Raw genomic sequence first — 23,443 nt, forward strand, 5'->3', positions numbered from 1 at the left:
GGCCTGTTGGCCGTTGTGTGACTATTGTAGCCAGCCAGGGCAGGCCATAGATTTCCCTGCCATCAATGACTTGCAGCTGGGATCAGTATATCTGTCTGGAACTGCAGCGTGCCAGGTGAGCTAGGGCACTGGCAGAGCAGGGCTTCTGGCTCTTATCACCATTACAGGTGTATAGTAAAGCTTCCTCTTCGATATGGGGAAAAAACCCAAGTAAACAATAAAAACAAGACATCCAAAAAACTCAAAAATACTCAAAGAGAATAATCCAATCCCAGAACAAAAAGAAATCCTTTTCTAGATATGCCTGAGGTATTGTGAGTGCGTTGCATTGCTGTGAAGTATAGACAGTGAGAGGCAGGTCCCCCATCTCCTTCCAGGCTCTCCACCCTTCAGGAGACAGTGTTCCTGAGCCCACCATTAGCTTCCCTCTCTGTGAGAGCTGCAGCACCATGCAGTGGCCTGGCAGGGGCAGAGGAGCATATTCATGACAATTGAGTCCTAACCTCTGACCCACGTGTCCTGCACGCTGAGGTTTATTGCCCCTGTGCTTAGTTAAACAAAAGACCCTTTAAATTGCAGCTGAAATCAAGGCAGAATGAAAACAATATTTCAGGTGGTTCCAGATATAGCTTGTGGTATAATTTCAAGATCCAGACTTGTAAAACACCAGTTCAGCTTGAGAAATGAGGAATAACTTCCTTCCCCCACAGCCACCCTTGTTAGCAGAGGTGTTTAGAGGCTGCAGCTGTCCATTTCAGTGCTACTGAGTCAGCTGAAAGGAGCCCCACTCAGCCCTGCAGGTTTGGTGCCTCTGTGGCACTTGCCCAGTGCCCTGGTTAAACATTTCCTGCCCAAGGTACATCAGTGGAGGCCACAGGCAGGGTGGAAGCAATTGGAACAGCAGAGATGTTAATGGGCAGAGCAGCAGTGACACCACTACCATTTCCATGAGCACCCTTACCTGGTGCGGAGCAAATGCTCAAGTTTATTTATGAACACCTGTCCATTCTGTCCTTATGAAGGAGAAGCCTTGAGCACTGTGATGGAGCTGATATACCTCCCTCACAAAAACCCTGCCAGGAAGGGTGGGTGCCTTAGCCCCCTTTTGCAGACAAGACACCTGAAGTCTGCCTGAGCTGCAGCAGGATGTTTGGGGAAAAGCACAAGAGGATTGCTCTCCAACCTCCAAAATTGGCACAAAAGCATGAGAGGAGTTTTCTCACATGAGGTATCTTGCCTTCACTAGCTTCTCCTCTCAGACTTTCAGCAGTGATACAGAGAATATTGCCAGGGGCATGTCTGCACTATGTTATTTATCCTTTGGATTTGCGCTTAGGGTTTTATTTGTAAAATTAAAATGAGACCATAAATCTGCTGTGCAAGGAGCCAAGGGAAGAGAGGACAGAAATTTTCAACAAGTTTCATGCAAAGAGGTGGTGCCAAGGACAGGTTTCCCACTGAAAGAAATACCAGCCAAGATATTGTTCAGGTACTCACCATGTGTAGTGGCAACAGCTAAGAGTATCAGCCTTTTTCTCGCAGGTGTATTGATTCAGTCCTCCTTGCACAGGTAGCTTTGGAATTGCTGCAGCAAGGATTGCTCTCCTATGGCAGCACCTTCATCCATAGCTTTTGCTTCTAGCACACACAGGACCACTCTTTAGGTACAGCACCCTAAATAACCCCCCATGGCTGTAAACAAGGGTGGAAGGAAGCAGTGTCGGGCAGACCCCAGTTCTGCATCACACTGCCCTGTTCCAAATTAGCCCATGGCTTCAATTCCGCTTTAACCTTGGCACTGCCCACCAAGCCCAGGTGACATTCTCCTGCATAGCCCTGATGCCTAGACCAGATCTGCCCAGCTCCTGCCAGTGCCACCAGAATTGCAAAGCACTGTCAAGCCCACTTGTCAGACTTGATCCTCCTCCCATTGTCTTTTGTCCTGTTTTTTTCTGATAACGTGGTTGTGTGTTACTGTGGAAAAGGGCTTCAAAACGGTTTGTACTTTGCAAATTTACTTCGTAGTCTAAGGTTCAAATAGTATGTGCAGCTCCTGAAGCCAAGTCAAACAGGAATCTAGGGCCTATGGGACTTTCAACATTTAAGTTTTCTTTAGGCTAAAATTATTTTGCTTAGAAACTAGACCCTTGATCTGTTGCAGGAGGCTGCAGTTTAATAAAGTCAAACAGTTTGCTTTTTGCAATGTACTATTTGCAGTACCGGTATCATTGAGCTACACTGCTCCCCCTCATCACTGCCTCCTGGAACCTCGACTGTTTATATACAGAAAGCACTCTCAGGAAGCACTCCTAAAAATACCCAGCAATGTTAGCTGAGGATTTGGCTTTGTCTCTCCTCTGCCTGCTTCTGCCTCCATAACATCCTTCCATCATCTTAACGCTCAACAGCCCCAGCTGTTCAAGCAAACTTTTCCCTGCCTCATTCTCTAAAAAATTGTCCTTCTTCCTCCTCTGCCAGTAGCTATTCTCCACCTGCCACAGAGCAGCTTCTGTGATGTTGCCATATCATGCCTTATCTAGAGTTTTCTCATTTGATTACTAAATTAAAGTGAAGTCCATGACAACCTCCCCAAATCTTCAAGCTCTGCCCACATTTCAGACAATAAGGTGGCGGCAACTAAGGGTGATAATAGTACCTGAAAAAGAATAAAATCTTTTACTTTACTTTGTAAAGGGGCATCTGAATACTGCAAAACAAGATGCAGTATTCTCCATAGATTAACTTTTGAAACCACTCTCAGGGAAGTTACTCTGAAGACAAAGGCATCTCCCAATGGAAATATCATTGCAAAGAAAAATATTTTCACAACACTACAATAGAAAATCTGCACAAACAAGTCCAGTCAGCTGATAAAACCATCAGTTCTTAAACATTAAATTTGAGAGAAAGATTTGGATTCAGCTCACACTTCTGATGTGTCTGTTGCTTAAGATGTGGGCAGAGCCTCCCCTCACAAAAAATGTTACTTGTCAAGGAATAGGGTCCCCCAATTGCTGCAGACTTGTCCTGCTTGTTGCCAGTCTTCCTCATTACCACCAAGATCTTCCAGCACATTATGCAGACATCCAGCACAGACCAAGTTCATAGCAGCACAAAGGATCTTTGATACTTCTGTCTATCCACATATCAACCGTTGAGTTGAATGTTTTCTCTTCTGTAGGTGTTCAGCAGGCACCCACTGAAAATGAAAGCTCAACAATTCTGCTGTTGTAGTAGATAAGATCTAGTGTAGTTATTTCCAGTGTAAAACACTTCCAACAGCTGCTGTTCTACAAGCCATTTTCTATAAAAACAAAAATCTAATTCCTCCTAATTCAATAACAATTATAACTCATAAATTAATCTAATATTAAATATCAAAAAATGAAATAGTCACAAACATTTACAACCAAAATTATCCATCAAAGCCATTAAGATTGCTTTTGGAAGATCAACAGCTCTTCAACAAAAATTCCCAAGAAGCACAGAACTGTAAGAAGTGAGACACTGAAAATTTTTGCATCAACATCATTTAGGTTGCTTACAATGAATAAATAAATAAATCCATTCTTTCCATTGGAAAACCATCAGCCAGTTAAGAGTAATCAAGGAATTATTTGCTCAGCTCTGGTGACAATTGGCTGTTACTAGCATTATTCCAACACATTGTTTTCAAGAACATCTGTTTCTACTCTGACTCCTTCAACTTTCAGATGTGAAAAACAAAACCTCATTTTCAAGCCATGTCTCCCATCTTCAGTTGGCAACAGTTGCATGATTATGAAGTTATTGTTGTGCTGGATGATCTGTTTGTCAGTTTATATTTTCCTATCATATCTATTTTTAGCTATTCATTAGTATTACATGGAGCCTCTTCTATAAATCTTAAACATTTATAGCACATCTCGACAATTCATCAAATGGAGCCAACCTCCAAGGAAAAGGAAACCCAAACCACTTCCCCTGCTCAGCTGAATGAGATTCAGATCCTTGTCTTTTAAACTTGAAACTCAACATTTTCCCATCTGCTCTTTATACACAACAGCCCTTTTGCTCTGCATCAGTATTTTATTCTCCATTCATAACTTTTTACTTCCCTCCAGAGGTTTCCTGATGCTTTTAGTGTGCTGGACTCATAGAAGACTTGAATTTTGGAGGGTTTCTCCCCCCACACTTGATTGAAGGGGAAAAATAATCATTCAGCAATGAATGGCCACTTTTCATTACTCATTCACAAAAGAGACACAGCAGGATCACAGGGCTGGACTCAAAGACAATTTTCTTTGCTATTCTCTCTAGAGGGAAAAAACATTTTATCAGAGACTATTCAAACTAAGACTATTTGGAGAATTAAATTTACTTTTGGTTTATTAATTGACTTGCATTTCCAATCCTCTGTGTACATGTAACTGTGAAAAAGCCACACAATTTTCATAGCTATGGCCATGCTTGGAGGTACCAGTACACGTGACTTGGCTGGGTCATCCATGCCAAGAACATTTCTGTAATGGCCAACAACAAGATGATTTAAAGAAATAATAACCAGAATATGTTCCCTAGCCAAGGGTTTTTTAGAAGGAAAATCTACACTGGTGAAGACCCCCTCTCTTCAGCCAGGCAGCACTTGGCTACAGGGAGAGGCTGCATCCCAGTTCCTGGATCCTGGGACCATATCCTATCACAGGCCAGGGAGATTGCTCTCCTCCTCCTCAGTTGTACTAGGGAAGTCCCAGCTTTGCACTCTCTGCACAGGTGAAAGCTAAGGAACACATTTTTCAAATGCAACTCCTAATTGTCCACATGTAATTAGCTGATACCTAACTAGAATGCACAACTGATTAAAAATCAGTGACCATCTTTTTAATTTCCTACATATTTGAATTAATCAAAGGAGACATAATATAACAAGAAATGAAAACTGTACCAAGGAAAACAGCTCTGGCATGCTTGTTAATCTCAGAGTGCTTTTAATTTAAACAGATCATCTGATCAGGCAGATTAGCAGGATGTGGCTCTTCAGGGAGGTAGGGAGTGCTTGAGAGAAGTCAGTAACACAAAAGAGTATTCAGATGTTTACAGCCAAAATTGTTTTCTATCAATTCACACCATTCTTCAATTCACCTGATGTATTTTCCTACTGTAAATTTTTGGAAGAAAAAAAGGAATTAGTCTATATTCTGTTATACCTCCATTTGGTTACATGCTGGTTTTACCATCACTGTTAACCTCCAGCAAGTCCTCTAGTTTCTAATCCAGCCTGCTTCACACCAGACATATGTCAACTTCACAGCATCTCTGCTATCCCACTTACTTTTGGTCAGATGTCACATACCAGTGCCATAGCAGAATGACTGGCCAGCCAACCAAAAGCATTTTAACAGACAAATACTAATATATCTTTCTCAGGCTGGTCATCCAGTTATCCCAATGCTCAGAAATGTTTGCCTGCCAATAAATGTACTGGTCTGCTAAAAATAAAGAATATAATTTTGGGCTACTCGGAAAAATCCTAAAAAAAATCTATATATTCCAGTAGTTTTCCTGTGCAATGTATTAGAAGAGCACTTCTGGAAATCTGTGATTATATTGGCAGAACATTGCATCACAGAATATCAACTTACAATGTAGAACTTAACATTTTGAAAAGAAAAAGCAAACCATGCAGGCACAATAATTCAGAGATGAGAAATTACAACAGCAAACCCAAGCAAGTCAAAGAAAGCACCATCATATCAGCAACCCCTCCCCACTCAAAACACTCTTCTCATGAAAAAAAGTACGCCAAATCCTCTAGAATTTTTTCAAATTAAAACAACAAGATTAAACTGAAGATTGCCACAAACTACAAGGTTCAAATTCTATCCAGATTTCCCTTAGCACTAAGCATTTACAGCTCCCGTTTCTTAAAAATTTACTATGGTAATAGCAGAATAGCAGTCTTGGATCCAGAATCACAGCTAGATTCAGACACATGCAAATGACTCCTGTATCTACCTAAGCAAGAACTGTATTTCTGCCAGCCCCAGATGTTTAGAACTCTTGTATCACACACATATACACCCCTTCCCATTGTGAGAATGTCTTTATAAAGCATGTGATTATACTATTTGTCTTAAAGTTCATTGTTTTCATTATTTTCTTGACAAGGGCAATAAACTTAGATTCTGTCTCCCCTGTCAAGGTAAGATTCTCTGGTAGATTTAGGAGTATGTACCATGTTACAAGACATGGAAAAAAAGCTACAAGAATAGAGTCCTGCCACCTGGCACACCATGTCCTAGGGCTAAAGCAGCTGGGAGCATATGCTGTTTCTTTGATTTGGCTATGCCTTATAATGAGCAGTGCCAGGGAAGGATGTATACACACATATATATTACAGCATCATCAACATCCGTGACATTAAGACACTTAAGAAATCTTTTCATCTACCAGCATCCCCAGTCCCTACTCTGTCAGCTCTGGGAAGGAGCAATCCTCTCTGAGATGTTGGTCACACTAAGTTCCCTACTCAAACCAAGATGATTCCCACCAGAAAGTGGAAATTTGACCAGGCCCTGTGTTATCACATACAAACTGATGGAACAAATCCGTGTTTAAGTTTGAAGGGGATTGTTTCTCAACAGAGCCATAGCCAATCAATTTTTTTTTAACATATGGAAAGATTGTACAATAAGATGATTTATTCAAGGATTTAGTCTTACGAAGGAAGATTTAGCTACATTAGCCCATAAGATGCATGAATTGCCCAATTTTGGAACTATATTTCTAGCAATGTTGTTTATACAGATTTGCATGAGTGTTCAGCTGGAAAAGCAGAGAGAAAGTTTCATGTCACTAAGAAGTAAAGGTTGTAAGATGAACCATGGCATAGTCCAAAGGTACTCATCGGTAACAATGAAAACATCATATTTTGGTTTAGTAACTAATGAGATAAATATTCCATAGCATCAGGAAACATAACTCAGAAACAGAAAACACTTGCGGTCACACTTCACCCTAGCAGGATGCAAGAGCTTGGCCCCCACACTGCTGAGACCATGAGCTTGCAGCAGGGGCAGGCACCCAGTGTGTGCTGAGCCACCCCTCTGTGCCTGCCTTGGGAGCCTACTCAGGTGCTGCTGCTGCTCACCCCCACAGCCCTCAGCACAGACATGACAGACACAGAAATGCAGCAGGAGCAAGAGAGAGCCAGAAGGGGGCAGGGCATAATGGGCACCACAGGAGGACAGAACCCCTGAGTCACTCCTGTGAGTCGCAGCTCATCTTCTCCCAAGGACCAAACTCCCACCACAGCACAGAGATGCTTTGCCCAGGTTGTTTCTTACAAACATTAATTCAGACTTGATGTTTTCACTGTCCTGTCATGGCTGCCCAAAGGATTTAGAGTTCAGGCTGAAGACTTTTAGTAATTTCCGCCACGGCAGCATAGCAGGGCTCTGGAGACACTGATGGTATTTATAGCAGCCTAGAAATTGTACCTCTTCTCACCAGCTGAACCAGTTCCCTGAGCTGACTGCTGCAGCTAATTGAAAGAAGACTGTCATGTACCATCAGCTAAATTTACTGCTGGTCCTTGCGATCAGGTTGTGCTGACTGCATTGTGACAGCAGTGTCTAAAGGGAGGTCATCTTCATTTCTACATTTTCTCTCTAGGAACAAGGGCTTCTTCTGTATCTGCACTGCTAGGTTTCTATTTATAGGCTTGAACCCTGTGATGTAATCTTCCTTTTTGTTTCCAAGGAAACAATATTTCATGTATTCTACTTTCAAGTTTTTCTTCCTTTAGGTTTTCCCCCCTTCACCTGCTCTCTTCCTCTCTCTTTAAAGAGACAAGTCAATAGGTAAAACCTGTATTTATCTCTGGCATGCCATGTAGTTCTCTTTCTCTAAAACCAGACTTATTTATAGCACTAAACAATTCAAGACATTTCAACAATATGCTTAGTAATAATTTTATGCACTGTTTATACATATTACTTTTCTGCTAGCAAAAGAACTATAATTGCATTCGGCAGCAACTCCTGTGATAGTTCAAATTTTTCAAAAACTTAGGGTCCGCATCTCAGCCTCAAGTCCTCTTTTCCTGCAAATATTTTTAAAAATTATCTCACTGACTGTCCAGCCAGTTTTCCCACAGTTTTACTCCTTAAATGTTCCTGATGGCCAGTCCTGTTCCCTGTCACTCTCTTTCTGGCAGCAATGCATCTCCTGACACCCTTTTCCATGCTCCTTTTTGCCACTGGGCTATGTTCTCAGGTTTTTGGTGGCTTGGAGGTAATTTTCATTCAAGTGAAAATCCTCTACATTAATGTTCTTTTATAATAATTTTAAATTTTAAAATAATAACTTCACTGTCTGTAAGTCAGAAAAATGCAGAGTAACAAATTCATAATTTACAGTGAAATCAGCATTTGTAACAGATGGAATAAGGTGTGTTGAATAGCTAGTTGCACAAGTCCAGGTGCTTTGGTGTCTTACTGGAAAAGCAGCAGGTCAAGCTAATAGCTTGTCTCAAAATTTTCAGCATGTGTTTATGTCTAGGGGTCAAAAATGTGGCTGTTTTAACAAGAGACTATTTTAACACTGCAGAAAAATTAAGAGCAGCAATGCTCACAAATGTAGTTGATTAATTCTGACTGGGAAAATTACTCTCCTTTTTATTACTAACACCTTGTGCCTCTGTGATATAAAAACAATAAATGAGTTGGGACTGGTGATATTCTGCTCAAGGGACAACAAAGTAACAGACAAGATTTTTTTAAGGACCACCCAGTTCAGAACATAGAAGAGCAGGTAAAATTCCAAGCTAAAGACAATGATGTGGACCAAGAACACTCAGAAACAATTTGTGTGGTGAAGGGGAGAAAAGGTGTTAAAGCACGATAGATAATAAAGATATCATAGATATATTATAGATATAGATACAAATTTTATGCTGTCAAAGAAATTATTGAAGTTGACATGGAAGTGATCTGTAGTCAGCATTTTGGGTCATGTTATAGTCTAATACCCATCACTTCCTGTATCAGTTCCAAAGAGGCCAGGCTCTGTTGAAAGGTGTGTTGAAAGGATGCAGAGGCAACAAGTCCTTGCACAACATCTCTGACTCATCACATAAAAGGATGTGCACTGGGAAGATTTACATGATCTAGACCTCTGACAATATCTCTGGATTCTTTTCAAAAATTCATCACAATTTTTCCTCAAAACCCAAAAATAAAGGTTTCCCACGCTCTGCAATCCTACTGGAAGCTATTCCAGGAAGCCACTTGTCTCCTCCTTCCACATTCAAAGCTTTCATAGTTTTTTCCCAGAAGACCACATTTGTTATCAAGCTTCCGTATCTCCTAATCTGGCCATGACTTAATAACTTGTCAATGCACTCTCTTTCCTAATGATTACTCAGACTCAAGACCTCAGTAAAAATCACATTTGACAGGCATGGGAAACGTAGCACGCTTCAGGTATTTGTCACTAGGTTTTGTTAGTTTATTTCTGAAATAGAGTATTTCTGGTAGCTGAAACACAGAGCACATTTCATGGTCTGGCAACACATTGCTTTAGAGATTGTGGCTCTGTAAAAAAAAGAGCTTTATGAAGTTTGCTTCTTAAAGACAATCTTTGGCACTGGACAGGTCCAGTTGGGTCTCAGTAAATCAAAAGCTTATTTGATGTCAGTGAAACTAAGATGCAACTGCTGTTTTGCTCCAGGTTGTCAGAAAGCTTCTCAGTAATCACTTTCAGTCAGAATAGATGCTCAATTGTTCTTTCCTGCTGCAAGGGGGAAAAAACAGCAGCTTGCTCTTCCTCAATAATTCCCTCATATTTCATTTTTAATCTCTTAAGCAAATTACAAGTGAAGACCTTTGATGTATGCGCCAAACTCATTCATTTCTCAGTACTTGCTGGACTAGAGAGGATCTCCCGTTCTTATGCATGTGGATGATAATAACAACTTCAAAGCCCCCAGGCATGTGTTAGCTCTCCCCAATTTCCTTGATAAGTATGTATTTCGTGGGCCAACACCAGTTAAGAACCATATGCAGCTGTACTTGAACGCCATCTATTAAGGCAGGCTTGCTATCTCATAATATAACAACCCTATTTCTGCTTTGCAGATCTACTCAGTCTGGATTTTGCATTTTTCCTGAAATGAAGTACCTAATTTCCAGCATTCATGGTGTTCTCAGCTTAAAATAGTCTGGAACCTGATCAAACTCAGAGCAAAAAGTTATTAAAAGGCACTTGCCCTGAGGTGGTTTGGAGCATTCCTGGTGGATTATGAGGCATTGCTTTGCTGTTGCGGGGTTTTAGGACATGAAGTGCAGCTGATTACTTCTAGAAGGACAGTAGGTCATAGCCATATGGTACCACAGGACCAGATGTTCCAAGTACAGCAGAACAGCTGCACCTGAGCAGTGGCTGGGTAAACTTCCCCCAAGCTCACTAAGGAAGAATGAAAAAGGGACGTATTTCAAACCAGTTAGTGTTATAGTTGTCATGATTATTTAGTTAATCCAACTCATTATCAGAACACTTGAAGGCAAAGACCATAGAAGAGTTAAAAGGATAGAATGTAGTCACATAAATAAGAAAAACCACCATCAGAGACAATTTACATTGGAAGAAAATAAATAGTTTTGGAAAAGATGTAAAACTCCAGGTTTTCAGCCAAGGTTTATCTAAGGAGGTGGAGTGGAAAGAGTAAACAGTTTTTCTCTAGGGCAGAAAATTTATCCCATAAGTGGGGAGCACAGAGTTGATGCAGTTTCCTTTAAGGGGTTTGTTACTGACCACAGTCAGTGGAACAGACACCAGACCAATGGCACCAGCACAGCAACTCTGGTGTTTCCCCATTTGCCCTGCCAGTAAGCCAGAAGCCTGTACCAAGTGGACTGCAAACATCAATCCAATTTCTGTCTCCCAGTTATGTTTAAATCTAGATTTGGCACTGCATATACCATGAGATTACTCTTGACCTGAAACCTGCTCTCAGCATGTCTAGACAATTTTTCTGATCAGAGTTAAATACCAAGTATCTATTATTTTTGTTTATTTTTTTAAGTGCTCTATGGTTAGGAAATAGGTTGGACCACACATTTCAGGAACCTCTGCAGCAATATGTTCTTAACGATACAGAGAAGTAGAAGAAAAAGAGCTTCTTATCCCCATGAATCGCAAGAGTAAAAACAGACTGTGGCAGTTTCCTAATTCTCTTGTCAAGAGAATTAGGTGCAATTCTCTGTGTGTTACTGCGGTAAATTAAGGACAAAACCTGCTTGATTTTTGGCAACGCTATTTTCTTTAGAGGTCAGTTTAAACACTGACCAATTGCAGATGCCCCATTTTTGGGCCTGAGGAGCACATCAGGATGCCATGCACAGCACAGAATGAGGTACTCACTAGGTACTCTCTCTGCATAGGATTCCTCTGGTAGGTGCTCTCCTTGCAGGGCTTCCTCTTAGCACTGACTGAGCAACTGGAGAGTTAGCAGTTTGGGGCCCCAGGCTGTCCCCGTTCCCAGCATTCTTTGGGAAGGGAGGATTACAAGGAAGACCTCATCCCTATTTTCCACATTACTACACCTTGGTATCTATACTCCATTTCAACACAAATCTCCAAGGACATTTTTTCTGCTGACAGTGAGAGAAAAAGCAGAACAGTGAATACAATGCCTTTCAGAGCCCTGGTTCCAGCCTCACCCCACAAACTCAGGGAACCTTGTTCAGGATTGGGGTCCTTCCTTCGTAACCCCCAGGGAAGTTGCTTTGTCCCTGTCTCACATAGTCTCTTACAAACACAGCCACTATGGGTTATTAGCCCTTTTACAGACATAGCAAGAAAAACACCAGTCAGTAAATTTGACTTCTATCAGGTCAAATCTAAATTACCCTCTTGACAATACTGCCTAAGAAGCTCACAAAACAGTGTGTCTACTGGTTATATGACTTCGACAAACAGCATCAACCTTTATCTACAAGAACGTTTGCTTACTGAGTAAAAAAAGAAAACTACAAAACATAAAAAAGTAACATACCACAAGTTGATAATTTCTGATGAACCTTTAAGTTCCTCCTATTTTCAGACTTTTAGAAATGCTCCTTAATGTGTCAACTTAAAACATTCAGCCACTGAAATCCTTACTCTGTGAAGCAAAGCTGCCTCTTTGATTTGATTAGCAGAATGGCCTCACAAGTCAATGTAATTCTGATTCCCCTGCTGATAGCAGCATCACAACCGACGTCTGGCTGAAATGAAGTAATGAACACAACAGACAGAGCTTATTAAAGAATCAAATAAAACTCTGAATACATCAATCAAAAATAAGCATACAACCAATATTTTCTGGCAATCCATAGCTGGGAGATGAAGAGGAAAGCACAAACCCAGGCTCAAACAGTAGGTTACTTAGGACAGCAATTGTCATTTTTGTTTTATGGGTCTGCAATGCCTGTCTCAGCAGAGCTCCAACCCTGATGGGGGCCATTAAGCAATACTTCAGTATAAAGAGAAATTAAATGAGTAACACCCAGCAAGGTACTCCTGCACGCAAGGTATTGTCAGACAAGTTTTATGTATGGCTTTATAAACGCCAGTTGACTTCAGCAAGAATCAAGGGCATGCAGCATTTTGTGAGGAGGGAGTAGTCATTTAAAGCATTTCTCTCTCTCTGCAGTAATCAAAACAAGTTATAGCCAGGCTACAACTATATGTCTAGTTTGAAGACTGCTTGTCTGTGTGAGACAGAACCATCTGGATTTACTTTACAGTTAACTTTAAAATATATATATATATCAGATTTCTTAACTTTTGCCAAACAACTGGAAACATAATGGTTTCTGCATGCTGTTAGCATCTCACTACAGCTGCAAATGTCCATTAGGACAATCTTATATAATTATATACTTATTCTTCCCATGAAATTGTTAAAAACCCAGCTTTTTCATATAAGAACATATTTTGTAGTGAAGAGGAAATCTTCCAGTTCACCAGGTTGGAATGGGGGAGGGAAGTCTTCTAAAGCAAAACTTTACTCAAAGCTTTTTTTTTTAAACTAACATAAAAATTACAAGTCTTAGTGTGTTAGATTTTTCCAACTGTACCTCTAGTGTACTCTGGCCAGAAATCTACAATTTCTTTCCCTTTTCCTTTCCTTTGTGGAAGAAGCTCATTCCTTCTAAGATTTTTTTTTTTTTTACCAAAGAGAAAAAAAAAAGCAGCTTCCCCCCCCACACCTTTTCCCAACTCTTCCCTCTGGATGGGACTTTACATTCCATACTCTTGTTCAACAGACTGTCAGTGGCACCTGGTGCCACTGGGTGGCTGCCCTTGGGAGCTGACCCAAACAGCAGCGAGCTGTGCACAGAACATGAGCAGGCTGGATGCAGGCAAGGCTCCAGGAATGGGGGGTAATCTGTGTGTTCAAAGCACTATCATTAGTTTGGTGAAGATTTTCAGAAATTACCAATAACATGGCACATGTCAGTTTTTAGGAGTCTGAGGTAACAATTCAACTTTCCAGAAGGCAGGTGCTTACCTCTTCCAAAATAAGAGCCTTCCTGCTGTGTTTTCTATGTGTCCAGGCTCAAAGCACTCCAAGTCATTGGCCACTCTCAAAACATCTCAGCAGCTAGGATTTCTTAGTTAACAAAAACAAAACTAATGGAAACACAAACAACTAGTCCCAAAAATTGGACACAATCCTGTGCAATGTGCTCTAGGATGACCCTGCCTGAGCAGAGAGACTGGACCAGATGACCGAATGTAGTTCTTCCAATTTTACCCATTCTGTGACTTTTCCAGGAGGTGAGTGACCTTCTGCACATGTTGTCAGGACACTACAGAGAGAAGGGAACAGGGCTTGTATTGTTTTGACAGCCATTCAGACAGAAAAATACTTATTTTTCAGATGCCTGCCATCTGAAAATAACAATACCACAAAATGCTGTAAAATGCTATTGACCTATCAGAAAGACAGCCTTGGTCAGGGACAAGCAACAGAGCACTGCCCATCCTTGGGACACACAGACCTCACAGAGCAGCCTCCTCTCACCAGCACTGCCAGTCTGCTGGATCACCATGTTACCCATACTGGGTCACCTGCAAGGATAAAGATAAAGCAACTTCGCTAGTTTTTGTTATATGGGGTCTGTATCTCCTCTTCCACAAAGTTTCTCTATTATCAGTATAGAAATAATTTGCACCACAACCTTACAAGTTATCTTTGAAGGCACAGCAGGTTTCTAGCATCCAAGCTCTTTCTCATTTTAAGAGTGACTATCTGAATAATTGGCAGGGAGGAGCTTGGCTGCTCGGTAATGCAGAATCTTGGCTAGAGCGATGCTGTTAGCATGAAACAGCAGCAGATCCAATGCCCAGAACTTGAACTGAAACTGTTTGTTATTACTTCACATCTGTACTACAGCATTAGCCACAGGCCATGACCAAGTCTGGCCCTGGTCCTTCTTGGATTAGCTTCTATATTTTAAACAGACAGGAGATGACAAAGGTGATAGAAAGGATTTAATGCAACATTAAAAATAACTCACAGAGTCAGGTCTGTGAGTTAAATGAAAAAAATGGTCAGGCAACCTGGATCTTTGGTAGGGCATAGGCATTTGCAGTCACAGAAGGCTGTTTCTGTTCTTGCAAGAAATGAAAAAAGTTCCACACGAGATTTCTATCAATAGCTGACTACTTTTTGCAGGCACTGGTGTGACAGTAGAGAGCACTGTGAGGCAGAAAGATAGGCAAGCAGCACATGCAGGTCTGCTCAGAGATATCATTCCCAGGATAGTCAACTCAACAGAAGAAAAAAGGTCCAGAGACCAAAGGGTTACTTTCCTGTATCACACACTTGCCCTGACTGGTCTCTTTGCCTCTTTTTCCCACTCTCAGGCAGAAGGCAAAGATCTGAAGAATTTCTCTTAAGAAATATCAATACTCACATGACAGCTGGATCTTAGATCATCGCAAACCTAGTTCCAACAGCACCAAAATCTCTTCCTAATGCAGTGGTTCAAGTTGCAGCTCTGAGACAGGGTTTGCTGCAGAACAAACCCTCTGCCCAGGCAGAGGATGTCATGTACCAGCTGTTCATGTGTGATCCCCAAACCCTTCAGCTCTGTGGCCATGAAGGTCACTGCAGACAAAGTACTGGAGTGGAAGAGGTGTGGCTCTGACACCAGGGGACCCAGCTTTGATCTGTGAAGAACCTGGCTGTGACTTACCAGAGAAAGTTCTAAGCTTTCTTCAGCAGGAAGTCATGGAGCTCTTTAAGGACATAGAGAATTTTTCAAAGGCTGGACGGTGTACCTCTGCCTCTAATTGGCGAGCTGTGCTCATGTCACCAGAACTGAACCGTGCTAAGCACCTTGTTGCTCTCAGCAAAGAAAGGCATTTCATAAGTTAGGTGGGTACTGAAAGGGTTGGCACTGGAGAAAACTAAAACAAGAAGTAGGGAAAGATGGTTTTATGGTGAAGCACATGCAAGAGAAAAGGACCATATCAGGGTGCCACCTGTCCCATTGCCCATTGTTGTGCCAGTGCCAAGTCACTTGTGCACAGCATGACAGCAAAAAGCGGTGCAATACTCCTCACCCATATGCAGCAGTAAACACAGCATCGGCTTTGACAGGGGGACAACATCAAAGATGATATTTGTTTTATTATAGTCAACATGCAGGCATCAAGTTATCTTAGTCACACCAAGACTAGGTAACTAAACTGCCAGGTTTAGTGTTTCAGGTCACATCAGGGAATAGTTTTGCCAGCAGGATATAAAGATCGTCATTTGGAGTGGGTAGCACTCAAGGTCAGAGTCAGCAAATCCTCTTCTAAAAATAGACTCCACTTGCACAGTTAGTAAGGTTTCTTTTGTCGTTCTGCTGCACTTCACAGGACCCATTTACTTACAGCACCCACCTAAGTTTACAGGTAAGGCTACGCAATATATATTTCCTGCTGTACTTCTGCTCCTTTTTCCTTCTTTTTGTAACCTGATTTAGTAAAGCAAGGAGAGGACTGAGAACTGGAAAATTTGCTGAGGTAACTATCTATTTCATTAGCTTGTTGCAGAGAAAAAAAATATTATTACAGACTCAAAAAGGTTTTGAAAGTATAATGTATAATTTAGAAAATCAAACTTGTTGTGTTACAGAAATCACTTTAGAAATTAGGAAATTAGGCGCCGAAAGTGTAATTATCTTGGAGATAATTTCAATGTAAAAGTTAGGGAATGAAAATGCAATTTTTAAAGACTAACATCTGTCCCAGAATATTTTGCTTATTCTTCAATAATTGCTCCACCCTCCAGTCAAATCTAGCTTTTCCAATTGAATTAAAAATCTCTCCAATGATGCTGTGTTTTAAGTTTCCTTGGACACTCTAATAATATTTAACAAAATCTCAGCTTTATCTGTTTTCAATTAAACAGTCCAGTCAACAATAAAGAATAAGGGCAAGAATAAGTTTTTAAAAAGTCATATGTGTCTTAGAAATTCATTGAAATAAGTGGTTAGTTTTGAATATTCACAGCAGGAGGTTCTGGGAAATAATTGCACAGAGGCTACAATTATTCTGGTTTTAAGCTGTTTAAAGATGACTGCAATAGATGAACTATTTTATAGTCCATGAATGCTTTAAGCATAAGAATGCAGGGCTAAAATAAAGGAACTGAAGTAAATGAATTTTGGTGAAGACTCTAACAGGAATAAGGAACACAGGATTATACTTTTTGCTTAAGTATACTGCAAATCCAGTTTTGGAATTTGGTGAATTCTTTTTGGGGTCTATTAGAGAAATACTTTTTGAAAGACTTCTCCATCACAAGAAGTATTTGTAAAGAAAAATAACCTTTTTAGCCTAGTGTTAGGGAAAAAAAACCCCAACAAAACAAAACAGGACATAACCTCACCCAAGGAGCCTTTGTAGCACCACAGCTCATTGCAGTGCCCTGGGGTGCAACAAGTGTGAGGTTACAGGGGAAGCACACAGCTCTTCCTGGCTGCTGCCAGCCTTTGAGTCCGAGTGAAACAGTGTGGGGTGGCGTATCAGGGAGCACCATTCTCAATTCATTTCATTAAATCATCCGACAGAGCAAGCCTTTGTCACTGAAGCTGACCAGCTCTCAGCTCAACTGATGAACTTTGAGTTAAAAAAAGCTTAGAAACCAAAGCACTGTTTACCCTCCTTCCAAGTGCAAACACTGTGCCCCAGACATGTGCATTGGCTTCTGCAAGAACTTTTCAGTTTATAAAACAGCCTTCTGCTTAGTCATACTCAAAAAGGGCAAGCTCTTTTTCATCCTGAAGGGAGGTATGCGTCTGGCATGTGGGCTGGAAATGGAAGAACAGAACATTTCTTAAAAATTCAAAAACTTGCTGAGTAGATCCTCCCTCACTATTTCTATAGATTCTCAGCCATTAGATCTGATTTTTTTTTTCTGCCTTCAGCACTAAACAAGTGCTTACTTGAAGACCACTTACTAAATTAGATTCAAGTCTTCTGCACATTTTTTGAAGTGTAGAAATGGTATTCTCTATCCTTACCTTCAGTTGGGTCCTTCCTTCTCATACACACTTGTTACAAACATTGTTCCTCTGAGTTCTTATCTAAGGTGGTTATTAAACTGAAAGAAGAAAGTAAATAAAAATAAAACCATTAATTTTTCAGTTGTCTGTAAGGCAAGGTCTCAATTTTTACTCCTAGAAGAGTACAAGTCCAACAACTTCAATGATGTTAAATTCTGCCTGATAAATAAAAACATTCAAATAGGTCTGCCCTGTACCCAAGATCAGAAAAGAAAAGGGAATAATTTGTTAGTAAGAACCTCTTCATGCACAGAAATTATTTCTCAATCAAAATTACAGGGTCTTTTTCCTTCTGTTTTGTTCTTCTGCTGGATTTAGTGTTCATGGCAGTAGATTAACTACTTTAGTCCCCAGTTTTGAGGGTCAAACTACCAATTAATTTCAAGGGCACTGTTTTTATCTCCTATTGCACTGAGATGGGTATAAAGTCCAGTAGATATGTCATCACTTTTGTAGAATCCTTATGAAAAGCTCAGCGCTGATCAGTAATTTTCTTTCCTTCCCTTAGCACCTTGGAAAAAAACTTCTGATTGTATCACATTTCCATTCCTTTTTCAGAGCTGACAACAGGTAGGAAGCAAAATCTGAAAGCATCAAAACAGGAATAAGATTAAAATCTGCCTCCACATTTACAAACAAGTTGTATATTGAGGTGTTTGCTAAATGCTAAAACCTTTCACTTTTCAGCTAAACCAGGTGAATTTGTTGTGATTGTCTGGTATTTTCAAGGAGAAATTGCTTTTAGACAACTCTGAGAACAAAACCAAGGACTGTACACGTGTGGACATCAAATTAAATTTTATAAAGCCAGCCATCAAAAGCACCACTAGCACAAGTGATCAATGTCATAAGAGCTAGGAGAACTTCCAAGAGCAGGACACATCAGTGGCAAAGAATTTAAACTATTCTTCTGTATAAATATGGACTGAAGTGGGCATTAAAGCAAGGAAACCCTGTGCCCTGCATGATAGAACAGCTAATACTTCTAAAGGAAAGAGTAAGGAAAATTGTCTTCTCTCCATTTTTCTTCCCAGTTTTTACTTGTTTAGCCTCTCTCATTGCATATTTGTGCCAATGCCACTGGGCTCTGACTTTATTGAAGATCTGATGATTCAGGCACACAAACACAGATACAAGTTGGCAGCCAGAGTACCTATGGTGGGGACAACAACAGTGATAGAGGAAACCCCTGTGACAAGGTGGGGTGCAGAAAAGGAAAGGATATATAGGCCCTTGCACAGGACAAAGGCAAAAAATGCATTCCTTGGCTGTGCATGCCTGATTTTTTTAAGTCCCTACAGCTGACTTGGGTCTTAACTCCCAGGCATAAATCTTGCCAAATTGTTTGGCATCTTTATACACAGCACTAGGGCTTGCACAGCACGTTGAGCAGAAAATATTAATATTAAGAAACATAGTATTTTGTTATGTAACTAATGACTTACAGCTTTCTGTCTCAAAGTACTCAGAAACTTCCACTACACATGGAAAACCAGCATCAGAAATATACACAGCACCACCAAGGCTCTGATGTTCACTTCTAGATAAAAAGTTCAGTTTTCCTCCCCCATCTATGGGATTACCAAACTGTAGAGCTCATGACTGACATTTCCAAAAGCATTAACTCACCCCTACAAATTTTGTTGTGGAACTGGACATCCCTTCAATTGAACAGATTTGAAAATGGGCCACTACATTCTATGACTTCACAGGGCCTTATTGGAAATTTTGGGTTAACTTGAGTAGTTCAAGGGACTTCAAATATGGTGCAGAAGGCAAATCTTTCACTGCCATATTAGTGCTCCAGCCACTGGACTGTGTGCTCTGTTATGGTCTGAATTAAACAGCAAATAGACTGGCAGATTTTTCTTTTTTTTTTCTTTTTCCTTGCACTTTATTTCCTCCCTCCCTGCGTTGTTAAAAATATAATAAAAAAAGCTAAAGAGCTGTATAAGAAATTCCATCTGGCAGCTGTAGAGTAGATAGTGAACATAAGGAATGATTCCTTTGCTGTACCTAATGCATGCTGCTTATCCAAATTAGCCACACAATTACTTCTATCAATGCAAAACTAGTTTAATGTTTTTTTTTTCTAGTGCACAGCACTTGAGAATGACTTAAAATGCAGTGTAATTTGCCACAGTGGATGTCCTGAAGTGGCTCACTAATGAAAAGAGGATTAACTCTCCATTATTCTGAATTACCATTTTGTGAAATCACTAACAATATTTTCATTTATATACATATAACCCAAGGGGGACAAATATTCCAGCCATCCAAGCGATTAACAAATAAAATTTATTAGATAACATGTACTTTGGTCTTATTTATGAAGAGAAAGATTAGGGTATAAAAATGCAGATGACTGGATTTTTATCATCCTTGTTCTGATAATACCCTTAAGTCCATGACAGCAGGACTGGGGAGCGCCGGTGTTGTGTTCAGTGTTGTGTGCACACGCTGGATTGAGGGCAGAACCCGCGGGATGCCAGGCTCAGCAGGCACAGGCTCACAATCTCACAGGCTTCAGCACCCACCCAGCTGTGCCCTGCACCCAGGTCTGACCAGCCACCACAGGTGCCACAGAGAGGGAACAGGAAGGTCTCACCAGCTCACACAGCCTGCCCTTGGCACAAGCCAGCAGAATGAGAGGGAAGCTCTGCTCTGGGCACAGGGAAAGGATGGGATGAGCTACAGACTGCCCTGCTTCTCTGGGAGGGAACTCCTGGCCCCAGATACAGGGCTCTGTTCCTCAGTATGTCCTGAAGCTGGGCTCAGACCTTCCTGCTGGGGAGAACCCTCTGGGACAAGGGGTTCTGGGACAAGGGCAGTTCCACAGCCAGCTGACTTTTCTTCCCTCCCACATGAAATAAAAAGGCTGTCCTGAAGCAGCATTTCCAGGACCAGGCAGGGTGCAGAGTTCTTTATGCAAAGGATGTAAGGACAGTCCCTACACCAGAGAGCTTCCACATGACCCTGGGATTAGCTCTTTTGGTCAGAGCAAGGTAGTAATAATGCCAGGCTCACAATCTCCATGGGGGCCATTCACTTACCCTTATTCTTGTGGGTCTCTTCCAACTCAGGCTGTTCCATGATCTAAGGTTGTGTATCCCTGACACAGTGCAGTGCCATGAAGTGACTGCCAAGCTAGCACAGCACTGGTACGCCACTCAGCCTGCACTAACTCATCTATAGCCCACATGAAGCGCCACAAGGGGTGAAAGCCTGCTCCAACAAGCCTGTGCAGAGGTAACCCTGCAATCTGGCTGCCATCTGACTGCACTGGGTGAGCACTCTGCAGGAGATGGTCTCTTCTCCACACAAGTCTGCCAGAGAAATCTGAGCTTTCCCTGCCTGGACTTGTGCTAAACATTCATCCCTTATACCCACAACAGCATTAAGAACCACTAAAAAAAATCCAATCTATTTTTCACTTTTTATTCCAAGAGGGCTGGCCTTGGGAATAGTCTTCCTGGAACTCTGTTTGGTGTATGTAGAATAACTAATACGAGATGAGGTTAGACATCCTTGATTCCTGGGAAGATGCAAGCCCTTCTGCCCCCAGCTAAATGCTTCATGGCAATTATTTCCAGAGTTGAAATAGCAAACCAGCCCTTTTGCCCCCTTTTCCCTCCTCCTAGTTAAACTCTGTTACTTTTTACATAGTCTAGAGTCAAATCTGAAATACATGTTTTATTAGAGGAATTTCAACTGATGCTTTCCTGTGCTCTAATTCAATTTAAAAATCCCTGCAGCAGATAGCATTGGCAAGGCATAAAAGAACATAGTGTACTTGAAAGTTCAGGGAGCATGTGGCTTCCCAGGACAGACAGAAACACAGATTTCTCAGCAGTGGTCGAGCTTTCAGAGTGTTAACCAAGCTTCAAACTGCGCCGGTGTTCCAGTACCACAAATGATCATTTGCAGATGTAATTGCCCTGTTCTGAGGTGTAACAAATCAATGCACTGTGGCCACCAACTGTGATTACTGATTACATTGCTTTCTCTTCTTCCTTTCCTCCATCCCATGTTATGGAGCAATGAATAAAAGCAGTCAGTCCTTCAGCATCAAGGCAACAGGCTCTCAGTTATAATTCTTTACTAGACCAATAGCAGTTCTTATCAATTTCTAGATAACAGCCTTATCACTCCTGAAGTCTGTCTTAGATTTGTATCACTGACAGACAAACATTATCTACACTGCTGAGTCTGCATGTAGAATTAGCATAATTCTGGCACAGGAAGGAAAGAGGCTCACCCAAGGCATGGCTACTGGGGCAGATAGATGGCACTTGGTAGTACACATAGGCATGCAAGACAAGCCCAAGGTAAATTTCCAACAACCTGGAATTCTCAGAGCCCTTTAAAAATCTCAAGAGAGGACCACTTAGCTAAACATCATCATCATGTTTTAAGAAGCTTGGCTGAAAGATAGATTCTCTTGCCAGTGAAAGCAAGCCAATTTTTGAACAAAGGTGTACACTTGCCAGTCAAAAACTGACTCCACAATCTTACATGGCTTTGGAGTAGGAAAACAGGAATCATTTGGCTTTTTCAAGCTTTGTAGAGAAACAGAACATGACAGGCACAAAAGAGCCCAAACTGAGAAAACAAACCTCATGGGTACATTGGATGTCAGTGAAAAATGGATATCCTGCTTTCAAGAGAGCTCTACAATAGCCACATGAAAGCATTAGCCTTGTTTTTGGAATTAAAAGGACACAAATGTTCAGCAGCCAACGCAAAAAAAAAAAAAAAAAAATATTGGGAGCAACTAGAGGATTCATTGCCTGCAAGAAAGGTGGATTTTTGGCAGGCTCTACACTTCCACACTTCTTAAGATCAAGCCCAATTCCACATCTTGTTAACAGTCTCTTACAGAACCACAAGGTTCAATTTCCCCCTTCAAGGGAATGAGACATGAGCAACAGCTACTCTGAGACACCAAAGAGTCCAGTAGAAGAAATAAAAACAGAGCCCATTGGGAGATGCAGCAAACAGGGAATCTGCAGCTGGCAACATGGGAAAAAGTAAGAGAAGAGAGTACAACAGTACATGGAACATTCACCTCAACAGACACATTTCCTCTCCGTATGTTGCTGAAAATCATGAAGGATGAGCCTTAGTTAATGATGAAAAACCCCAACAACTTAAATTTGCACTCAGTTCCCCTAGGTGCTTTAGATCCCTAGACGGTTAGACCTACCAAATTCTTGCCAGTGGATTTTTCAGGAAACAAATTCTCAACAGAAACTTAACTTCAATAATCACAAACCTTTGAGTTTTGTTTCCTTTGCTGGTGAGCTCATCTAATATGATATTCCTCACCTCACTCTGGGGAGGCAGAAATCTGAATGCAAGTCTGTGTTTGCCACAGAACAGGTACATCTGTCTCAAGCAATGCTCAATCACACCTGGTCAGTGCTGCTCCCAGGATCCCACAGCAGGAGCAGTAGTCACTTGCTTTGTGTTTCCTTGGGTTAACATTCTGTTGTGGTTGCATTCCAGTTTCTCACACATCCTGAGAGCACTACTTCATGGACAAGATGTCTTCAGGAAGCTGGAATGCTGGGAAGAAAAATGCATATACAGCAGTCCAAGTAGATCCTGATGAGGACTATTGTACCCCAGGGGCATTTGAACTGGAGAGGCTCTTGTGGAAGGGCTGCCCAAAGTACACTCACGTCAATGAAGTCTGGCCCAATCTCTACATAGGAGACGAGTAAGTGTACACATTACCCCCTACATAGCAGATAAGTGTACCTGGTACATCTCTACACAGGGGATGACCAAGCTCTTCTAAACACAGCTCACTGACAGATGTCAGAGTTACACAGAGCAATCAGAGGCTG

General features: G+C 41.2%; 1 protein-coding gene across 1 annotated transcript in view; it reads left to right on the top strand.

Annotated features, from left to right (window-relative positions):
• The first annotated feature begins 9,315 nt into the window (after positions 1-9,315).
• The window catches only part of DUSP29 (dual specificity phosphatase 29), a 29,754-nt gene continuing 15,626 nt past the window's right edge, over positions 9,316-23,443 (top strand). The window contains exons 1-2 of the mRNA XM_002196497.7: positions 9,316-15,936; positions 23,100-23,313. Coding sequence (XP_002196533.6) covers positions 23,129-23,313 — 185 coding nt within the window. The 5' untranslated portion in view covers positions 9,316-15,936; positions 23,100-23,128. The remainder of the gene's footprint in view (positions 15,937-23,099; positions 23,314-23,443) is intronic.

The sequence above is a fragment of the Taeniopygia guttata genome, chromosome 6 (genome assembly GCF_048771995.1).
Source record: "Taeniopygia guttata chromosome 6, bTaeGut7.mat, whole genome shotgun sequence".
NCBI lineage: Eukaryota > Metazoa > Chordata > Aves > Passeriformes > Estrildidae > Taeniopygia > Taeniopygia guttata.